General features: G+C 39.8%; 11 protein-coding genes and 1 non-coding gene across 12 annotated transcripts; 5 read left to right on the top strand and 7 right to left on the bottom strand.

Annotated features, from left to right (window-relative positions):
- Positions 1-280: 280 nt before the first annotated feature.
- TSR4 (small subunit rRNA maturation protein TSR4) lies at positions 281-1,498 on the top strand (the record flags this gene model as incomplete). Its single annotated transcript, XM_056231155.1, has 1 exon — positions 281-1,498. The coding sequence occupies one exon, from the start codon at positions 281-283 to the stop codon at positions 1,496-1,498; it is 1,218 nt and encodes a 405-aa protein (XP_056085003.1).
- Positions 1,499-1,682: 184 nt separating this feature from the next.
- On the bottom strand, positions 1,683-3,725 carry IFM1 (translation initiation factor 2; the record flags this gene model as incomplete). Its single annotated transcript, XM_056231154.1, has 1 exon — positions 1,683-3,725. One exon carries the CDS (start codon positions 3,723-3,725, stop codon positions 1,683-1,685), a length of 2,043 nt encoding a protein of 680 aa, XP_056085002.1.
- A 459-nt stretch (positions 3,726-4,184) lies between these two features.
- SKDI15G1320 (uncharacterized protein) lies at positions 4,185-4,697 on the bottom strand (the record flags this gene model as incomplete). The annotated part of the gene is made up of 1 exon (XM_056231153.1): positions 4,185-4,697. One exon carries the CDS (start codon positions 4,695-4,697, stop codon positions 4,185-4,187), a length of 513 nt encoding a protein of 170 aa, XP_056085001.1.
- Positions 4,698-4,845: 148 nt separating this feature from the next.
- Positions 4,846-6,834, bottom strand: LAG2 (Lag2p; the record flags this gene model as incomplete). Its single annotated transcript, XM_056231152.1, has 1 exon — positions 4,846-6,834. One exon carries the CDS (start codon positions 6,832-6,834, stop codon positions 4,846-4,848), a length of 1,989 nt encoding a protein of 662 aa, XP_056085000.1.
- A 193-nt stretch (positions 6,835-7,027) lies between these two features.
- Skdi_15.trna5S lies at positions 7,028-7,128 on the bottom strand. Its single transcript is given in 2 exon segments — positions 7,028-7,072; positions 7,092-7,128. It is a non-coding gene; the product is annotated as a tRNA-Ser (tRNA).
- Positions 7,129-8,022: 894 nt separating this feature from the next.
- Positions 8,023-8,364, top strand: MIM1 (Mim1p; the record flags this gene model as incomplete). The annotated part of the gene is made up of 1 exon (XM_056231151.1): positions 8,023-8,364. The coding sequence occupies one exon, from the start codon at positions 8,023-8,025 to the stop codon at positions 8,362-8,364; it is 342 nt and encodes a 113-aa protein (XP_056084999.1).
- A 282-nt stretch (positions 8,365-8,646) lies between these two features.
- Positions 8,647-10,371, top strand: MDM38 (ribosome-binding protein MDM38; the record flags this gene model as incomplete). The annotated part of the gene is made up of 1 exon (XM_056231150.1): positions 8,647-10,371. One exon carries the CDS (start codon positions 8,647-8,649, stop codon positions 10,369-10,371), a length of 1,725 nt encoding a protein of 574 aa, XP_056084998.1.
- Positions 10,372-10,995: 624 nt separating this feature from the next.
- Positions 10,996-12,543, top strand: SKDI15G1280 (uncharacterized protein; the record flags this gene model as incomplete). The annotated part of the gene is made up of 1 exon (XM_056231149.1): positions 10,996-12,543. The coding sequence occupies one exon, from the start codon at positions 10,996-10,998 to the stop codon at positions 12,541-12,543; it is 1,548 nt and encodes a 515-aa protein (XP_056084997.1).
- A 177-nt stretch (positions 12,544-12,720) lies between these two features.
- On the bottom strand, positions 12,721-14,184 carry GAS5 (1,3-beta-glucanosyltransferase; the record flags this gene model as incomplete). The annotated part of the gene is made up of 1 exon (XM_056231148.1): positions 12,721-14,184. One exon carries the CDS (start codon positions 14,182-14,184, stop codon positions 12,721-12,723), a length of 1,464 nt encoding a protein of 487 aa, XP_056084996.1.
- A 669-nt stretch (positions 14,185-14,853) lies between these two features.
- SIL1 (Sil1p) lies at positions 14,854-16,107 on the top strand (the record flags this gene model as incomplete). The annotated part of the gene is made up of 1 exon (XM_056231146.1): positions 14,854-16,107. One exon carries the CDS (start codon positions 14,854-14,856, stop codon positions 16,105-16,107), a length of 1,254 nt encoding a protein of 417 aa, XP_056084995.1.
- A 96-nt stretch (positions 16,108-16,203) lies between these two features.
- Positions 16,204-16,944, bottom strand: OPI10 (Opi10p; the record flags this gene model as incomplete). Its single annotated transcript, XM_056231145.1, has 1 exon — positions 16,204-16,944. One exon carries the CDS (start codon positions 16,942-16,944, stop codon positions 16,204-16,206), a length of 741 nt encoding a protein of 246 aa, XP_056084994.1.
- A 284-nt stretch (positions 16,945-17,228) lies between these two features.
- Positions 17,229-18,827, bottom strand: MSE1 (glutamate--tRNA ligase MSE1; the record flags this gene model as incomplete). Its single annotated transcript, XM_056231144.1, has 1 exon — positions 17,229-18,827. The coding sequence occupies one exon, from the start codon at positions 18,825-18,827 to the stop codon at positions 17,229-17,231; it is 1,599 nt and encodes a 532-aa protein (XP_056084993.1).
- Between the last annotated feature and the right edge of the window lie 28 nt (positions 18,828-18,855).

Raw genomic sequence — 18,855 nt, 5'->3', positions numbered from 1 at the left:
CAGTAATGCATAGCTGTTGCCTTTCTTGTACCAGTCCATAACAAATGCTTGCGCGAGAATAGTGATATATCGAATTTATTTCAATGTTAGCCAAGATGAAGTGGTTTTTGTTCCGTAAGCTTGGATATCAAATATTGGGTCGAAGCTTGAAAAAAATTTTAGGTTGTTCGGAAAAATCCGTATTATACCAAAGTTGCCTCATCTCATCTTTTTTATAAATTAAGAGATTTGTGCCAGCTTGGAACAACACCGGGGCCAGCAATTAACTAACTAATTTCTCATGTCTAGAATCGAAGAGCTGCCATCATCCGATTATGACGACGATACGTACTCTAGTAAACCAGGAGATGTATTTTTGGCCTTTGTGGACGCACCTGTTAAAGAAACTGATGAAATCTTAATTGAAGATAGTTTTATTGGCGGTGAACCTAAATGGCTACATCCAGATTCGCTACCACCAGCTGAATTATTGAAGTGTGGTGCCTGTAAATCGATTGATAACATGAAGCTATTATTGCAAGCATTTTCACCTCTAGATGATGAACATATAAGAGCAATTCAACAACGGCTTGGCATTAATAATATGAATTACATCAACCCTCAGGACGATAGAGTTTTGTATGTTTTCCTCTGTACCAAATGTCAAAGGAAAAAAAATTCAGTTCGATGCATCAGAGGTGTAAAGAAGAGCAAGAACGTTGATAGTCTTTCAGAAAAGATGGCATCAACTTCCCTGGAAAAAGATTTCCAAATTAACCCATTTGATTTAGCCAATAATCCTGATTCGACATCTAATGCCTTTTCGGGAAACAATCCATTTGGGAGTGTGAGTACTAGTCCTTTCGGAACTGATAGCATTCATTCCGGTATAACGCAAAAGGAAGAAGACGAATCTGCTAAAGTTTCTTCAAAGGCAGCCAGAAAACTACATGAATTACAAAAGGACAAAAAATACGACGGCAGTAAATGCTTTAAAGGTTATTTGTTGTACGTTGAAGAAGAAACTTTTAAAAATAAAAAGCCAGCTCATTTGCAGTTACCTAAGAATCTAAAGATTGATAAGGAAGTTTTAGATTTGACAGGAGATGAAGATCTTGAAAAAGACCCAATTAAGCTGGACCCGAGAACAGAAAAGCTATCCAAGTTCCTTGATGATGATGTATTTCAAAAATTTCAGGAGGTGGTCGGTTATAACCCACTACAGATATTACGTTATGATTTGGGTGGAAAACCGCTGTTGTACGCCGAAACAAAGGTTGATATCCCAAGTACAGTGCCAAGGCCTGGCTACAACCCATCAAGTCAAAGAATTTTTGAGATGCAGTTAATGCCAAAAATGATTTATGATTTGGAAGAGGAAGTATCTGTTGACAATGGAATGGAATGGGGTACCATCCTCGTTTTCACTGATGTTGAAAATTACGTGCCTGAATTTGATGACCACGGTGTCGGATATGTAGAGGATTGCGTTAAGGTCCAATGGGAATCGAGAACGTGATTAAAGGCCCCCTATATTATCTCCCATATATTTTTAATAATTGAATATTTTACAAGTATTTACGTAAGTTATACACGTATTTTTACATATGTACAGTTTTTGTGCGCTTATCTAATTTTCTCACGTTGATCCATGCTTTTTGTAGCTCCATCATCATAAAAAAGGTTCAATTGAATGAACTTATTCACAAGTAACGAGGAACTTTCACGTTTTCATAAACCAGGATTCTATCACCGGGTTCAAACCCCTCAAAACCGTCCTCAAAAGTAATCCCACATTCATGTCCCTTTGAAACTTCTGCTACATCATCCTTATTGTGTTTCAAAGTCGAGAGAGCTCCATCGAAAATGACATCATCATTGGGACCTCTGACTACTTGAACCAAGGAGTTCTTCTTGATGCTACCGTTGTTTACTTTGCATCCTGCGATTTTGATTACTTTTTTCTTTAACTTAAAGTCAAACGATTCACGAATATCAACTGTTGAAATAACTTTTTTTTCAAAGATGGGTTTTAAATTTTCAGTTAACGTTTCAGTTACGTCCTCGATTAATTTATAGATAACATTGTACTGTTTTACTTCGATCCCAGCCCGGTTGTTGATCACTTCACTTGGCAGTTTACCTAAGTTGAAACATAGGATTACACTATCTGTAATCTGCGCCATTTTTAAGTCGCTCTCGGTGGGAATACCAACAGAAGAAGAAATGACATTACATCTCACTTCATCATTTCCTAATGAAGAGATACTTTCAGAAACTGCTTCAGCTGAGCCGGACACGTCACATTTAATGATATAATTGATATTTTTAGGGAGAATATTTTGATCACGATCCGGAGCAGCATCCTCCTTTTGCAATCCTTCATTTTTTTCCTCAATAGCATGGTGCTCCTTCGCTAGAGCTCTTTCTTCATTCAATCTCTCAACAATGCTAGAGTTTTTCTGAACTTCAACAAGGTCCTGCCTTTTACTGATGAACTTTTTGGCAATTGCCTCGCTCTTAACTTGAATAACCTCATCACCAACATGCGGAACATCCTTCCAGCCGAGAACTTCGGTAGCATATGATGGTGTTGCTTTAGAAATTGGTGTACCTTTATCGTCAATTAAGTTTTTGATCTTACAAAATGTATTGCCACAGATCAAAATTTTTCCTTTTTGTAGAGTACCCTTCTTAACTAGAACGGTAGCTACATTTCCGACTTGTTTTTTAACTTGGCTCTCAATAATCCAACCTTCTACAATAGTTCTAGGGGAGTTTTCAGCTCTTATATCCATCACTTCACTTAAAAGCACGATTGATTCCTCTAAAAGATCCATATTCTCACCTGTTTTCGCACTTATAGGGATTACTTGAACATCTCCACCGATTTTCTCCACTGCAATATCTTGAACAATCAAGTCATTAATAACCTTTTCGATCTTCTTCTCACGTTCCTTAGGCCGCGGAATTCTGTCTATTTTCGTTATTGCAATTATTAGCTCATTTCCTGATTTTTTCGCATGTTTTATGGCCTCCAACGTCTGCGGCATAACAGAATCTTCAACAGAAACTACCAGGACAATAATATCCGTGATATTTGCACCTCTTTCTCTCATTTTCAGAAAGGCAGCATGACCAGGAGTATCTAAAAATGTGATCTTTTTCCCAGACTTCGGCGTTATTATTTGAAAGGCACCAATATGTTGTGTGATCCCACCATGTTCTTGAGCGACTACAGAGGATTTCCGTAGATAATCGACAATAGTTGTTTTACCATGATCTACATGGCCCATTATAGTCACCACGGGAGGTCTTTTGGTTAATAATTTTGGATTTACAGGAGACTTTAGCTCCTCATAAACATTATCTATATTCGTGGACGTGGAGAGGCTCGGAAGGGCAAAGTTGTATTCCTGTAAAATTAGTTCGACGTATTCTTTTGATAATATATAAGTTGTTGTGATATTTTGGAAACCTAATGCTGTCAAATCTTTTATTAGTTTTTCCACACGACAGTTCAATAAATTAGCTAATTTATTCACAGAAATGTAGTTTGGAATGGAAAAATTTAGTGGTTTCATTTCTTTTTTGGAATCCAGGCTTCTTCTCCTTCCCTTTGCATACCACCTTTGCTGGCAACCAATGCGATTATCAAGTAAATGTGATATGGGTACGCACTGTCTTTGAAGAACATTTAGACGGGGACATGTCTTTAACCAGAATAATCCGTGTCTTCTCAGCATAATCTACCAGCATGCATATGGAAGTTCCCCCTATGTTAGAAAGTGTATAAGACATCAGATAAGTAGTCAATGAGGATGTGAATATGATTCTTGTAGGCCGTTGATTCATGTTCCTTTGTTTTAATAATAAAGTGAGTTCGGGTAACTAATATCAAGGTTGACACTAAATTATACAGAAGGATAGTTAATTTTGAGAAAGACGCCCAAATCAGATCATTCTTACTATTCTAAATATGAAAGCTTATTGAATAGAAGTGACTGAAACAACTTAGCGAGACAAAGAGTTTTCATTCGCATTGTTATTTTCTAGCATTTTTTTTTATTTATTTTTCGCTACAGAAGCTCGACTTTCAAGACTTTTTCATCATTTTTTAAAAGAAAGAAAGCATAATCGATAATAGCAATAACAGAAAATGATATTCAATTCCCAAAACAAAGGCTTTTGCCCTTCCAAATCATCTAACCAAACATGTCTAGTTGTTGATAAATAAATTTCTTGTAGTCTTCGTAAAAGAAAATGCTTGAATTTTGTGCAGAGGAAGACGGCTGAAACTCTATATTCATTATAGGCGGTTCGTCCAAAATTGCTTCAGCCTTCAATTGTGATTTATTTATGTGCGATTTTTCAAAGGAAGGTCCTGGCTTTGAACACAAAGTTTCAAACAGAACATGGTCGCCCATATCTATCACCTTGTAGGCGTCGTAAATATTCATCTGCTCCTTTTCCTGCAAAGAAAATGTGGACATATCATGCCTCAGCTCTCGCAATGTCATTTTAGAAAATACCGTTGGGAATTTTTGCCTAGAATGGCTCAAAGCATCGCAATAATTTGTTGATCTTTGAGAATTTGAGAGATGTATTTCAGAAAAGGTAGGGAAACCACAAAGGTCTTGAAAAAATTCTTTGGGTTCTGGTGGCTCTTCCAAATTGGTAAAATCGCTTAGCTGGGGGTAGATTGATAGTTTTGACATACTATAACCTCTTCTTTTTACGACATAAAAGTAGTTATGTCTTTCCTTCTCACGGCAGAGAAACATGTTTGATATGCACTATACCAGGCGATGACACAAACTGGAGGAGAAAAAAAAAATGCATAATGTATTAAATACAAAAAACTATTTATTTGTGTGGGGAATACGGGGGGAATTGTTGCAAGAGATCGGTATCTATATCTTTTTTAGTACAAGTTTCTTTCAAGACCTGATAAAAATCATCATTATACCAGTCCCAATCGACACCAATTAAGTGGTTGTAGTATGTGTCTAGAATTTGATGCGACAGTTGTAGAGATAAATCCCTCACTGTCAGGTCCTTATCTCTTACAGAATATTTTGCAATAGTGGGTAATATCTCACCTAACATGGAATAATCCAATGGTAGTAATTGTAGTAGTAAAGAAAGGATCATTGTCCTCAAAGTCACACCTTCATCAATTTTTTGGGTGAAGTTTCCTGCTTTCAATGTATCAATGAAAGATTTATTGGTCTTTAGATGAGGGAGTATCAACTTAATCAATTGAAACTGTTCATCACGGCTGATATTATTTGAGTGGTTTTTTACCAATAGTTGATCAACAACCTCTATTGATAGCTGTAAGACAGATAAGTCTGAGTAAGCTTGTAACGACAGACTATGAGTTAGTGTATAAATAATATCGTCCTTTCTTGCGAGTTTATTGGCTTTCACTTCACTCAAGATTTCGTTTAGATCAATGAGTTTCCCACAGGGTGTAGAAAATTCGATTGCATCTTGTGATAATATTTTGTCAATTAAGGATGAATCTATGGCAATTTTAGTCTGTAGTTCAGTTAACAGTTCAGAAAAGTGTTCCTTGTGAGGATAGTGCAACTCAGCAAATATGAAAAGGATCTTGTTGGTTTCACTAATGTCCTTTGCAGTTTCGTCATTTTTTTCGACGTTTATATCATCTGCTTTTTCATCATCTGTATCACTGCCATACATGTGTTCATCATCATTGTCTGATATGAGTTCATCAAGGTATGCTTGTTGTTCAGGATCGTTGTCAGAGTCAAAACCATCATCACTGTCGATCGGCTGCCGACCATCACCGGATTTTCCATTGTGGGCTCTTGATAATGAGAGATTTAACGTCCTTAGCATACTGAACAAGCCCGTTCTTAATCTGTTGATTATGGAATCTGATAACAGAGGTCTGTTATCCTTTAGTGTAAGAAAAGAGAAAAAGGGATGAAAATTATAAATTATCTCCAAGACGGTTTCGATGCTACATTCCCCTTCACTTTGTGGTGGTGACAGAATTACTGGTAATAGACGTTCAGTAAATATCCCATTGGCCATGGGGCCAAATTTATACCATATTCGCGAAACAATAGATAGAGTATTATCGTTTATTTTGGGGCAGAGATTTTCCAGGTCTATCGGATGAGTTAATTGTGCGGAAGTCAACAGGAGTTTCTCAGTAATCCTATCAATGCTTTCGTTTGTATTAGTGGCCGAGTAATTCTGTGCAATGGTGAAAATGTCACTCAAAATATCAAAGGGCAACGTAACCAGTAATGAAGGGCATGTCGCATTTGAAAAGAGGTTGAACTTTAACAACAGGTCTAGCGACTCTATGTAGATCAACATATTACTTTCATGGAGGGAGTGCGAGAACTGTGCCGCGCCAATTTCGAGCATATGCCTTTTCATTTCGACGATAAATTTAGAAATAAACCCGAATGCATTACCAGCCGGCTGGCAGCAGTAAGAACGAGGAACGTTTTCGATTCTTTGCAATATATTCCTCAGCGTCTCAATCAGAACAAATGACCGGTTTGCATAAATCATGCTCTGGTCCAACAAAGGCTCCCAAACCAAACTCGTTACCCATCCCAGATGTGCAGCAGTAGCATTATCCCTTATCAGAGTTAGCACCAAATTAGGAAACACCTGGAACGACACCAGGTTAAGAATCTCCATGTCTTGTTCTTCTACCAAAATCGGAAGCAACAAGTAGTTAATAAGAGGGATTAGCTCATTCTCTATATCGTTGATTTCGAAGTTCTGCCTCAGAAGCATGTATTTAAGGTCATTATCTTTGGTGGAACGATACTTCTCGATTAGGTTACTGATGGGAAGACTCATTACTAGAGGCAATAAGAAAAACGCGTAAACGTGGCACGGATTACTCAGTGAACTTCCTTTTTTCTACAATCCATATAACAAATCCTGCCCTTAGCAATTTGTGAAAATTCAGTGGGGATAAATCAATGAACGATGTGAAAGGACCAAAAAGATAAAAATATCGAAGATCCGAAAAAAACACTAAAAAGAAATGCGTCACAGACAGGATTCGAACCTGCGCAGGTAAAACCCAATGCCTAATTGCTTTTCTGAGGAAATAGCAGGGCATCGCCTTAACCACTCGGCCACTGGGACACGATAATATACTGTTTACGGAGAAACAGTGTGATGATATCCTAGTTGTAATTATATTCCATGTGGACCCAAAGGCAATAAAGAGGACATACGGACATAAACAGCTCTGCACAATGCTGTAAACATCCTATTCTCATTTACTGATCCTATTAGATGATCAATCTGTTAGAACGATAATCATCTATCCATCCATTACCAGCACAGCAGGCTGATACATTCATTCATATCACTAGAGGACAATCATATACGGTGGCTAAAAGATGACGCTAATTATAGAACCAATGCAGGATCAAACCGTCATCAAATCAGTGGAAGCTGAAACAAAAAGGTTGTAAAGACTAGTAAAATTCTGTGGCAATGGTTGAGATTCCCTTGTTTCATAGGCTTAATAATATTATGTATGTAGAGTATACCAGAAGTTCTTCTCATGGATTTAGGAATCCACGAAAGGGAATTGACAACTTTACATAATCTTATGCTTAATTTATCCGCCCTCATTCATTGGTCCTATTACATCATCAATGCTCGGGCCTCCTCTTCCACTGAGTTCGATGATCTTGCATTGGTTCCCTAATTCACGTCATCCTTTGCAAACCGTTCAAGATAGTGCTTTAGCAATAGCATTGGCAACGTTAGTCTGTTGTACTGGCAGTCGATGAATAGGGGCGTCATCAATGAACAATAGTTGATCTTGTTCCAACAATTTCGATTGCTCTTGATGCCTTCTCTACCATTAAACGCGGGGGGAAGGCGCTACCATACAAAGTCACTATCAACGAACAACGCTTTTTGGCCAAAAAAGCCAGCCATACGTTAAACACTTAACAACAGGACAGCACGACAACACTAATAGCGTCCCTCTCACACAGCGCAGTCGCACAGCAAGAAAGAAGTATGACGGAGGTTGTAAGCCTGTGGGAAAGCGTATCGGATGACGAGTCGCAGGAAAAAGGCAGCATGGAGTTACAGAGCACACCGGACTCCGACGAGAGCTCACGAGTGCAAAGTCTAGTGTCCTTTGTGGGCTCGTGTTCCATCAACTTATTCTTGCCTTTTCTCAACGGCATGATGCTCGGGTTCGGCGAGTTGTTTGCTCACGAGCTGTGCTGGAGGTTCAACTGGTTCAACCATAGAAACAAAGGATACAAGGTCTACCCTGAATCGCGCAAAGTGGCAGCCATGGAAGAGATTTCAAGCCCTGCCGCTCGTGGAAGACTTGCAACCAAGTTCCTCTGAACTGCCGCCAAGCATTGGCCTCCATATACATACATAGGTACACGCACATACGGTAGATATAGCCATATAACAGCCACTATTTCAAAAACAGGAAAGGTAGCTACGGTATTACCCTCAAACGACCCCGTCTTGGGCGATAATCCCGCGGTGAAAAAAAATTAATTCGTTGAATCATCTTTAAATGAATGGATCAGTCATTTCCACAGTGATGGACAAGGGCAGCTCAGCGTATTCGAGGCTGCGCATCACATACGCTATCTCTACTACTACAGACTATATAAAATGTTAAATTTTGCGTCGAGAGCGTCATGCGTTGCAAGACGTCAGGCAAGCTTATACCTTATTAAGAACCAAGGCCCTCGATTGATAGCTTCCACAGCTCCTTTATATCAATGGCCCCTGGGAACGCAGGAACTACAACCGTACTGCCCATCCTCGCTGAGGTTTTACTCCACTGAGAAGACAAAGACTGTTGCCAAGCCCGCAACCTCGACATCCACCGATGCTCCTGTCAAGCCTAAGGAGACACTTATGGTCAAAGTGAAGCATGCCTTGAAACATTACGCTAACGGTACGAAGCTTTTGGGTTACGAGTTGAAAGTCTCTACGAAGCTTTTAATCAAATTTGCCCAAGGGTACGAATTATCCAGAAGAGAAAGGAACCAACTGAAAAGAACAATGGGTGATGTGTTCAGGCTGGTTCCCTTTTCAGCATTCCTTATCATCCCGTTTGCCGAACTGTTTTTACCCGTTGCTCTGAAACTTTTCCCCAACTTGCTGCCCTCCACTTACGAATCCGGTAAGGATAAGCAGGCTAAGAGAAACAAGTTGATCGAGATCAGAAAGAAGACATCCGAGTTTCTGCACGAAACTTTGGAAGAATCCAATCTGATTACTTACAATACCATTGAAAACGCAGAGAAAAAGCAAAAGTTCTTGAACTTTTTCCGAAAACTTTATTCTGCCAAGGAAGGTAAGATTATGAGTTTCCAACACGACGAAATCAGCGCTATTGCGCAAATGTTTAAAAACGACACCGTTCTGGATAACTTGTCAAGACCGCAATTAGCAGCAATGTCGAAATTCATGTCTTTAAGACCATTTGGTAACGATAACATGCTTCGTTATCAAATTCGTTCCAAACTAAAAGATATAATGAACGACGACAAAACTATTGATTACGAAGGCGTTGAAAGCTTATCGCAAGAAGAACTATACCAGGCTTGTGTATCTCGTGGTATGAAGGCGTATGGTGTCTCCAAGGAGGACTTAGTTGATAACCTAAAAATCTGGCTGCAATTGAGGTTGAGACAAAAAATTCCATCTGTCTTGATGGTTCTGAGTTCCACATTCACCTTTGGAGGGCTTCCAAAGGAGAACTATTCGAAGGCCTTTTCGCCCCTAGCTGAAAAGAAGGAGATCAAAAGTAAATACGATGACCTACTGGATTTATACTACGATGGTATATTACAAGTGCTAAGTTCCATTCCAGATCCCGTTTATAACGTGGCCAAATTGGATGTGTCTGAATCTAAATCCTCTGCCGCCGAAACTGAAGCTGAAAGGCAAGCTGCCGAAAAGAAGGCAAAGGAGGAAGCCAAGGCAAAAGAAACCACTATACCGAAGGAAGAGGCTGCATCAAAAGATGCGACCATCGTGGCTACTACTCCAGCAGTCACTCCTAAGCTAGTCATGGTTAACGAAAAGACAGAAACAGCAAACGCAGAGACAAAACCAAAAGAAAATGAGGAAGCGGCAGCTGCCGATTCCGTGGAAGCCACAGAGGCAGACAAGAAGAAAACCTCTGACGACAATGAGTTCAAATTGAACGTCTTGAAGGAGCAGGAAGAACTAATCAAGAAGGAAGAGGAGGAAGCCAAGCAAAGAGCTTCGAGAGAGCACGTCCCTGATGATATCAACCTAGATGAGGAAGAAGAAGCTAAGTCTGTGCCTCCTATCCCGGCCGGTCAAGCTGCAAAGACTTCCGTTGTTAAGAAAGATCAATGAAAGAGAAACGGCTCAAAAAAGTCCAGAAAACCAAATATTACGATACTAACTAGTGATGGGTTCTCCTTGCTTAGTCATCTTGACAAAAAGTCAGGCAAAAACATAAGCACCGTATTACACAATGGCAAAACCTCCTCATACTAAATTACTATGCATGTATATATTAAACAGCCTATCTAATCTATCGCTTTATTTTCTGCACACCGCTGCTGAAGCTTTTCTTTCTTTTTTTGGTGAGGGCCACGAGGGGTCCCTTCATTATGACTCCTTAATCAGCCACCACCTTGTGAGTTGACTTCCACATATCGGCGAATTTTTTCATCGGCTATAAATTCATAACGCTGCTCGAGAAAAATTAGTAATATATGGAGAAAGTAAAGAGCATAAGAAAAGGAAGCCTATCCGTCGTAGAAAGAAAGTGCAGTTGCTGGACCTTCTTTGTCTCCGTTCCTGCCCCTATTAGTGTACACCGTTATAAGAGGCTTGAAAGTCCTTCACGTTTAGTCTTTATAGTTTCTTTTTAGATTTACTCTGCCTCTTTTGTTGAGCCATTCTCGAAGTAAGCAGCAGATCATTGAACGCAATTGTACAAATTCCACCATTTCTGAAAGCTTTCAATGAACCATGGGTCAACGAAGAGCCGTAGCAGCAGTCAGTGTAAAGCCCAGATGCTTCAAATTAGAGCCTAGACAGGAATCTACGTCTTCGACGTCTCCACCTCCATCATCGCCAGATGTGAGTAGAAATACCTCGGAAATAACAGCCATTAGGTTATCCAAGAATTGGGAGTTGCCACAACGGCTGAAGCCAGGACGTAAGCCGAAATCCAGACGTGCAGACGTATTAGTCGGCAAGAATGGGTCATCCAAGATAAAAGAGGCCTTAACATCCAATCACAAAGGTCAAGCAGATTGTAGAAACAAAGTTATAAAGGACTGTCCGGGAAAATCTGGTGACGAAGGAAACGCAAGTGGTGATGAAAATGGTGTCGATAGCGTGGAAAAGCGAAGAAAGCAAAATAGAGATGCTCAGAGAGCTTACAGGGAGCGTAGAACAACAAGAATTCAAGTTCTGGAAGAAAAGGTGGAGATGCTACAAAACTTGGTTGACGATTGGCAAAAGAAGTACAAACGGTTGGAATCTGAATTTTCCGATACAAAAGAAAATCTGCATAAATCACTAGCACTGAATAATAAATTACAAAAAGCTTCGCCCCTGCTTGTCGATGCTCAAGTCCAACAGCAGCAGCAACAACAATTAAAAAACCGGCATAAAAGTTCTATTTCGATAGTGGAAATGATAGAAAATTTTAAGCCAATGGACGCTGTCAATTTGAAAAAAAGGAAAGCTGAAGAAACATCGCACGTGTCTACAATACCAGTAAATCAGTCTTTGTCTGAGATTGATATAACTAACAATTACCAATATGCAAGCAATAGGCAATTTAGGTCAAGGAATTCATCTCTAGACGGCCATATAAATTCACCTCTATCTTCATGTAGCAGCAGCAACAATGCATATATGGGCAATGGAAGCAAAAAAGTTAGGTGCGGTGGGAAGCAAGAGACCACAAAAGCAGTGAAATGTTATGGTGTTGAAACTGGCATTACGCCGCCCTTGTCCCTCGGGTGCTGTTCATGTCAGAAAATAGGATCTGAGAGTGAGGAACTAGTGGCAAGATGTTGTCTAGACAGGGAAATTGACAGTGAAGATAAACCAATTACCAGAGAGGATGGTTCGTGGGTACCTGGAAGTTGCAAACAATGTAGATCAGACCCCCATAGTAAGAGTTTTTGCCAATCACTTTCCAATGGGCGTACTTCAAGCTCCATCTCTTCCAACAGTGCGCTGTCAGGGGATGCAAACGAACAACGAACTGATCCGGATTACAGCTTAGTCAAATTGCCCGAGATAAGCAGCTCCAAGAATGCGCAGACGAACTCAACTTCGGAAATAAAGAAATATCTACCGATCAGTTACACGTATCAAAAAATTCGTCAACATATGCAAAAGAATAAAAATGACCAGGAACAACTCAGTAAAGAAGATTCATCTTCGGTCTCAATGATTTTGGAGAACGTTGCCACGGGATTGCATGTTCATGGACAGAAAGTGGAATTGCAAAGCATTAAGGATGCATTACACAAGATGGATAAAAACGTTTTGGAATGATATGTTTTATAGCGGAAAAGGGAAAACCGGAAGCATAAATAATACATATATGGGTATATATATATGAAGTTTTATAACAGTATTAATGATGTTTTTTTTTATCATATCAAGAACGTTGAAAGGAAGCGGTGTTTACCGAATTGCTGTTTTAAAAAGAACAAGAACAGAGACAAAAATTCATAAAATCAAGTTATAAATGTCAGCCATTGCGCGGAAAATCATTGGAATGCTGATAATACCGGCTGTGCCTTTTGATTTTGAGGATGATTGGCTAGACGAGGTAGCAGATGCGGCAGACTTTACCAAGCTAGTTTCACTAGCGGAGGCCGTCAACGAAGAGGAAGATGCCTTTGAAGTGGACGATGATTCAGAAGAGGAAGAAGAAGAAGAAGAAGAAGAAGAAGATGATGAGTCAGAAGAAGAGGAAGAAGAAGTCTCGTCATCGTCTTCATCATCGTCATCAGAATCACAGCTTTGTTGTGTGGCTATGCCGGTCCCCATTGGAGAACCTGCTCCGGACTTGAGATAGGCAGAAGCAGCACTTGGCATGGCGGGTAAAGTATTGTTGGCTTCCCAAACGCCCTTTTCATAGTCGGGACATGAAGAATAGTTGTTGGAAGTAGTGTAACCACCATCACCTTTTGGGTCAGAAACTTTACTGTATTCGGTTTTCAAGTTGTCAAAATCCGTCAACTTCGTAACTTTATCACCATTAATTTCAACCAACCCATAATTGTTAGTTTCATTGGAATATTCGTAGACCAACCCACCAGAGAACACAGAAGACATCTGAGTGGAGTATATAGCTTCAATTTCTGTGAATGGACGGGAGCTCTTGACTTGATTACAACCAAATTCACTTAAAAAGACTGGAACAGAGTAATCTTGATAAAGCTTCATCTTGGTTGCATAGCCTGATACGACAAATGAAGATTCACCGCACCAAGAATAATCGTTGACACCAAACATATCAATTCTGGCATCGGCATCATCGCCACAGTTGAAATATTCAGCAGCCAATTGCCTGTTAGCGACGATATCAGCAGCAGAATAACCTACTGGAATCTGTCTATATTTTCTAGCCTTGATGTATTTTTTCATATCTCTGACCACGGCCTTGACGTAAGTAGCAGTATCTGTCGTATTAACGCTATTAATGACTTCGTTACCGGCAAAGAACCCTAGAACATTATCGTAATCAGCAAAGGTGTCAATTGTAGCAAACACGTTTTGTAAGTAATCTGCGTTATAGGAGCAAGCAGGATCATAACGAGAAATGGCACTGGTGGGAGTATTGACATCCAGAATCAAGTAAATACCGTTTTCTTGCAACAACTTCATACAGTGAGAATGGTCTTGCGAATTATCCACGGTGTAAACTCTGACAGTGTTGATCCCTAGATCTTTCAAAACGGGAACATCTCTGTCACAGATAGAAGAGTCAGCCAAGGGATCGGTCAAGTTAGAAGAGCCACCTGGCTGGTAGTCGACACCACGAATATAGAATCTCTCACCGGAATCTGAATCAAAAAAGGCATTGCCCTTGATGGTAATGGAGGGCGTGGAGCTGTTGCTGCTGCTAGCAGCCTGAGCCAAACCAGCACCTAAAGCGAGAGCACCTGTCAAAGAACGTAGTAGCATAGCTATGTAGAGCTGCGTGTGTATATCGAGCGAAACGTGATGCCTGTTTCAGCCTAATGTTTACTGTGTATGTATGCAAAGTGACACCGTCTACCGACCAACTCAGGGACCTGCCTATTTATAGTATAAACAAAGTAAAAAGTGAAAAATTCCTGTGCGGAGTTTTTTTCCTCGAGGAATTATTAACAAAAGAAAGCAAAGATACAAAAGACGTCAAGATCAGAGATAAGATGGAAAAACAGTACATAACGGTGCTGGGGAGGAGGAGCTACGGTAAAATAGCTGACGTGATGCCAGTGTAAAGGAGGATATACCAGAGATGCTCACATAAGGACGCTATATAGATGCATAAAAGTTTCTTGATATATACACAGCAACCTCGCATTGACAGAGGGAGACTAAGGAAGGCTACACATTCAAGTTGAAGGCCGTGAGCAGCTCAAAATGTCAGAAGCAGTTGGGTGTTCTAAACATTAAAAGTAGCGTACATAGATCCAAACTGAAGACGATTGTGATTTCGGGTAACGGATCAGTGGTAATTAGGAAAGATCAGACTGTGGGAAAATGCCACGTAATCGTCAAACACCTTTTGGCGTCTATAATAAGCCAGGGTTCGGATAGTTGGGAATCTAAAACATTCGAAATCATCTCTACAAACGCAAGCTTAATATGGTCCGAGTTCTCTCCGTAATTTTGACGGCGTTATCTCTGAAATTAGTGACAAGCACGACATCTCAAGGAATTATACGCTCTGTGTCATCTCGAAGTGAAAGCATGCCTGCAGACGATATCAAAGGCCTGACGATTTCAGATAATTCGATATGTGGTAATAGTCGTTGCTATCCGAGGATATTCGAGCCTGAACACGATTGGCAGCCCATACTCCCGGGTCAAGAACTGCCCGGTGGCTTGGATATAAGAATCAACATGGAAACTGGCTTGAAAGAGGCAAAGCTAGATAGTGAAGAAAGTGGCAGCCATGACATAATTATTTACCCAGGGAATATGAAACCATCAGCCGATGACTATGAATTTTCCAGTGATTTTAACGATATCAGGAGCATCATCAACTCACATTCGACCTTAATTCCACAAGATATTACTATTCTGGAGGATAAGTTCGATAAAGTAATGGAATTCGCTCATGATTACAAGCACGGCTACAAGATCATCGTTCATGAATTTTCCCTCTTGGCCAACGTCAGTCTAAACGAAGCTTTACCTTTGACATTGAGAGAACTAAGTACTAGAATCATTACAAGCTGTGTGAGAAATAACCCACCTGTAGTTGAATTCATTAACGAGAATTTTCCAAACTTTAAGGGCCAAATAATGGCCGCTCTGTCAAAATTGAACGATTCCAACCACAAAGTCTCGAATATCTTGATGAAGAGATACTTATCCATTTTAAACGAACTGCCGGCTACTTCCCAGGATTTCTCCATATATTCTACAACAGTCCTGCAAAATATATATGAACAAAACAGCAACGATAAACAGTTGCAAATAAAAGTATTGGAACTGATCAGCAAGATCTTGAAGGCTGACATGAGCGAAAATGAAGATACGAATCTAGCACTGTACAAAAGGAACGCAGAAAACTGGTCGTCAAACCTGCAAGAATGGGCAAGCGAGTTTCAAGAGATGGTACAGAACAAAGATATAGATGAACTACATACGAGGACCTTTTTTGACACCTTGTACAACTTGAAAAAGACCTTCAAAAACGATATTATCATCAATAAAGTTTTTTTGAATTGGCTAGCGCAACAATGCGAAGCCAGACAAGCCAGCTTGGATAGCGGGTTACGAGAAAGAGACGTTGAACAAGACTCATTTGATAAGAAACTCATCGACAGCAGGCACTTGATTTTTGGCAACCCTATGGCTCACAGAATCAAAAATTTCAGAGATGAACTGTGATTTCATTGTCATTACACACATATATATATAGGTTCGTATTAATTCTGATTTGAAAATCATAATGTCGTAGATTTAAATAAGGTTATGTATCTGAGTCTAATTCTTGGTTACTTCATCTAAAAACGTCCCGTCATTGGCAAGTCTATTTCTAAATTTGTCCCACCATGTATCGAACCTCTTGATAGGCACATTGCCCTGAGCGTCTAGGAAACCGGATAAATAGTTATATGCATGTTGTACAATTTTAGCGGCCAGTTCTTGCGTCAAGGAAGGATATACTTGTGCTAACTGCCCCGCTGTGGTAACGTTTCTAACTACTCCTAAATTAGGTCTTGACAAAACCAATGCGTTGTTCTTTTGAGCTTCTGCATTCATACTGGTCTTCCATTCCTCTAGTTTCATCATCCCTTGCTCTCGAGGTTCGATGGAAATACCAATGATCAATTCTGATATATTATTACCATTATTGCCATTTCCGTCTGTAAACGTGCCAGCAGCTCCGGAGCCGTCATCTACATCCATGTCTATCTCTCCCAGCCCATCACTCGCATCTCCAGTTTCTTTCTTGGAACTGGGTATTTGCACTTTGAATATTGCACTAGGTTTCTCAGAGCTCAGATATCCAAATAGTTTGAATTCTTCTTGAGGACTTAATTTAAAATAAACTGTCGCTATGTAGTCCTGCGGAAATGTAACATTAGGTAATATAAACAATGTTATATGCGAATATAACTTGGGTTTAGTTCGAGAGAGCACAATTGTGTGCTGTAAGCCATTCGAATTGGGGACTTCTACTGACAGTTGTAATGGATTTCCTGAAGCAATTGCAGCAAACATTCCTTTATTGCGATTTTTTGTCGCTTTTTAAATTTCTATAGCTCAAAGGCATTAATTAATGCATTTCGAATAAAACGTAGATCTCTCCTTTTATCCTTAAATTTCACTTTCGGTATCCCGTTCCTGTATATTATATAATTTCCAGAACGTTCGGCCGGCTTCTAAAAAAAACTCCATTGCACTTAATTACAACAGTAACAATGTAAAAAAATAATAGTCGTGGTATCTAAAATATATATGACGTATTTACATGGCTATATTGTACCTTGCTACTACTAATATATTCATTGCAAGAACTTTAAACCTTCGGATAGTCTTTCATTACTCTCTTGAGTGCCCAGAATGTCGATCATAACTGCTACATTTGCTCCTGAATGGCATCCCGCCAAGGCAAATCTTATTGCCTGGTATGTGAATTTTCTGGAAAAATTGTGTTCACGAAGCATTGCTTCGATCATGAACTCCACGTCTTCGGCATTAGCACCCTCCTTGAACTGCCCGAACATCTTCAACAGGCTAGCAACATCGCTGGTTTCATTCTTGCTTAGAAATTTTGTAACAGCATCATTGTCATCATACTTGGGTTTTTCGAAAAAATAATAATACTCTTCACAAAAGTCATTAATCTTAGTCAGACCACTACCACAATTCAGTAAAATTTTCGCCACTTTCTTGTGGCTTATGGCGGATGCATTATACTTGGACTCTAAGGTAGGCGTGATCTTGTCGATAAGTTCTTTCAACATCACAGGATTAGAAATTCTTTCCTGCAAAAAGTGCTTGTTGAAAAACCACAATTTTTTGTCATCAACTTTGGCATTTCCCTTTGTCAACCAGTTTAAATTAAACAGCTTTTCTAGTTCCTTCATTGAAAAGCATTCATGCTTCTTAGAGGCCAAATTTCTCGGGGGAGACCAACCAAACAATGCACAAAAGTTAACTAAAGCCTCTGGCAAAACTCCCTGCTTTTTCAAACTTGAAATAGACATATCGCCTTTTCTTTTGCTCAATTTCTTATCGCCGACAGTTGTCAATAGAGGGATATGGATGAACTTTGGACAATCCCAACCAAATGCATTATACAAAGCAATATGTTTAGGCGTGGAAGGCAGCCATTCTTCACCTCTTATTACATGTGTTATTCCCATCAAATGATCGTCTACAACGTTTGCTAGGTGATAGGTTGGCAATTTATCAGACTTGACAAGGATAAGGTCATCGTACCTTCTATCGTTAAAGTTCACCTGGGGCTGAAGGTTGATTTCTCCATGTAAAAGATCAGCAAATAGTGGATACTTTTCTGGCGATTTGAACCTCACGGTGAAAGGCATGCCTTGACTCAGCTTGGAATTTACTTCCTCTTCCCCTAGATATGAGCAACATCGATCGTAACTTGCCATTGAAGGAGGTTTCAATTCCATTGCTGAACGCCTTAATTCGTTCAATCGTTCTTTCGAACAAAAACATCTATATGCCATCCCAGAAGATAATAGTATCTTCACATACTTATCATAGATTGGTTTTCTTTCGCTCTGTTTTACAGCCGTTTCATCGTAATTTATCTTACACCATTTTAAAACGTCGTAAATGTTCTCCTCTGCACCAGGTATTAACCTTTTTTGGTCTGTATCTTCCAAACGAAGTAAAAACTGTCCATTCGTATTTCTTGCCAGCAGATAATTGTAAAGTGCTGTTCTCAGTGACCCCAAGTGTAAAAATCCAGTCGGAGAAGGTGCGAATCTAGTTCTGACAGGCGAAGACGGATGGATGTCTTCCTTAGTTTTCCTCGACAATAAGGATTTATTCAGTGAGGATGGACCCACGCCCTTTGTTGGTTTCAGGGATAAGCAATAAAAACGCCTCGGTATTCTTAGGAGAATCATATTCTCGGTAAGGGTCTTTCTGCGTAAG

This window comes from Saccharomyces kudriavzevii, assembly GCF_947243775.1.
Source record: "Saccharomyces kudriavzevii IFO 1802 strain IFO1802 genome assembly, chromosome: 15".
Classification (NCBI taxonomy): domain Eukaryota; kingdom Fungi; phylum Ascomycota; class Saccharomycetes; order Saccharomycetales; family Saccharomycetaceae; genus Saccharomyces; species Saccharomyces kudriavzevii.
This window is presented reverse-complemented; position numbering and strand designations above follow the sequence as displayed.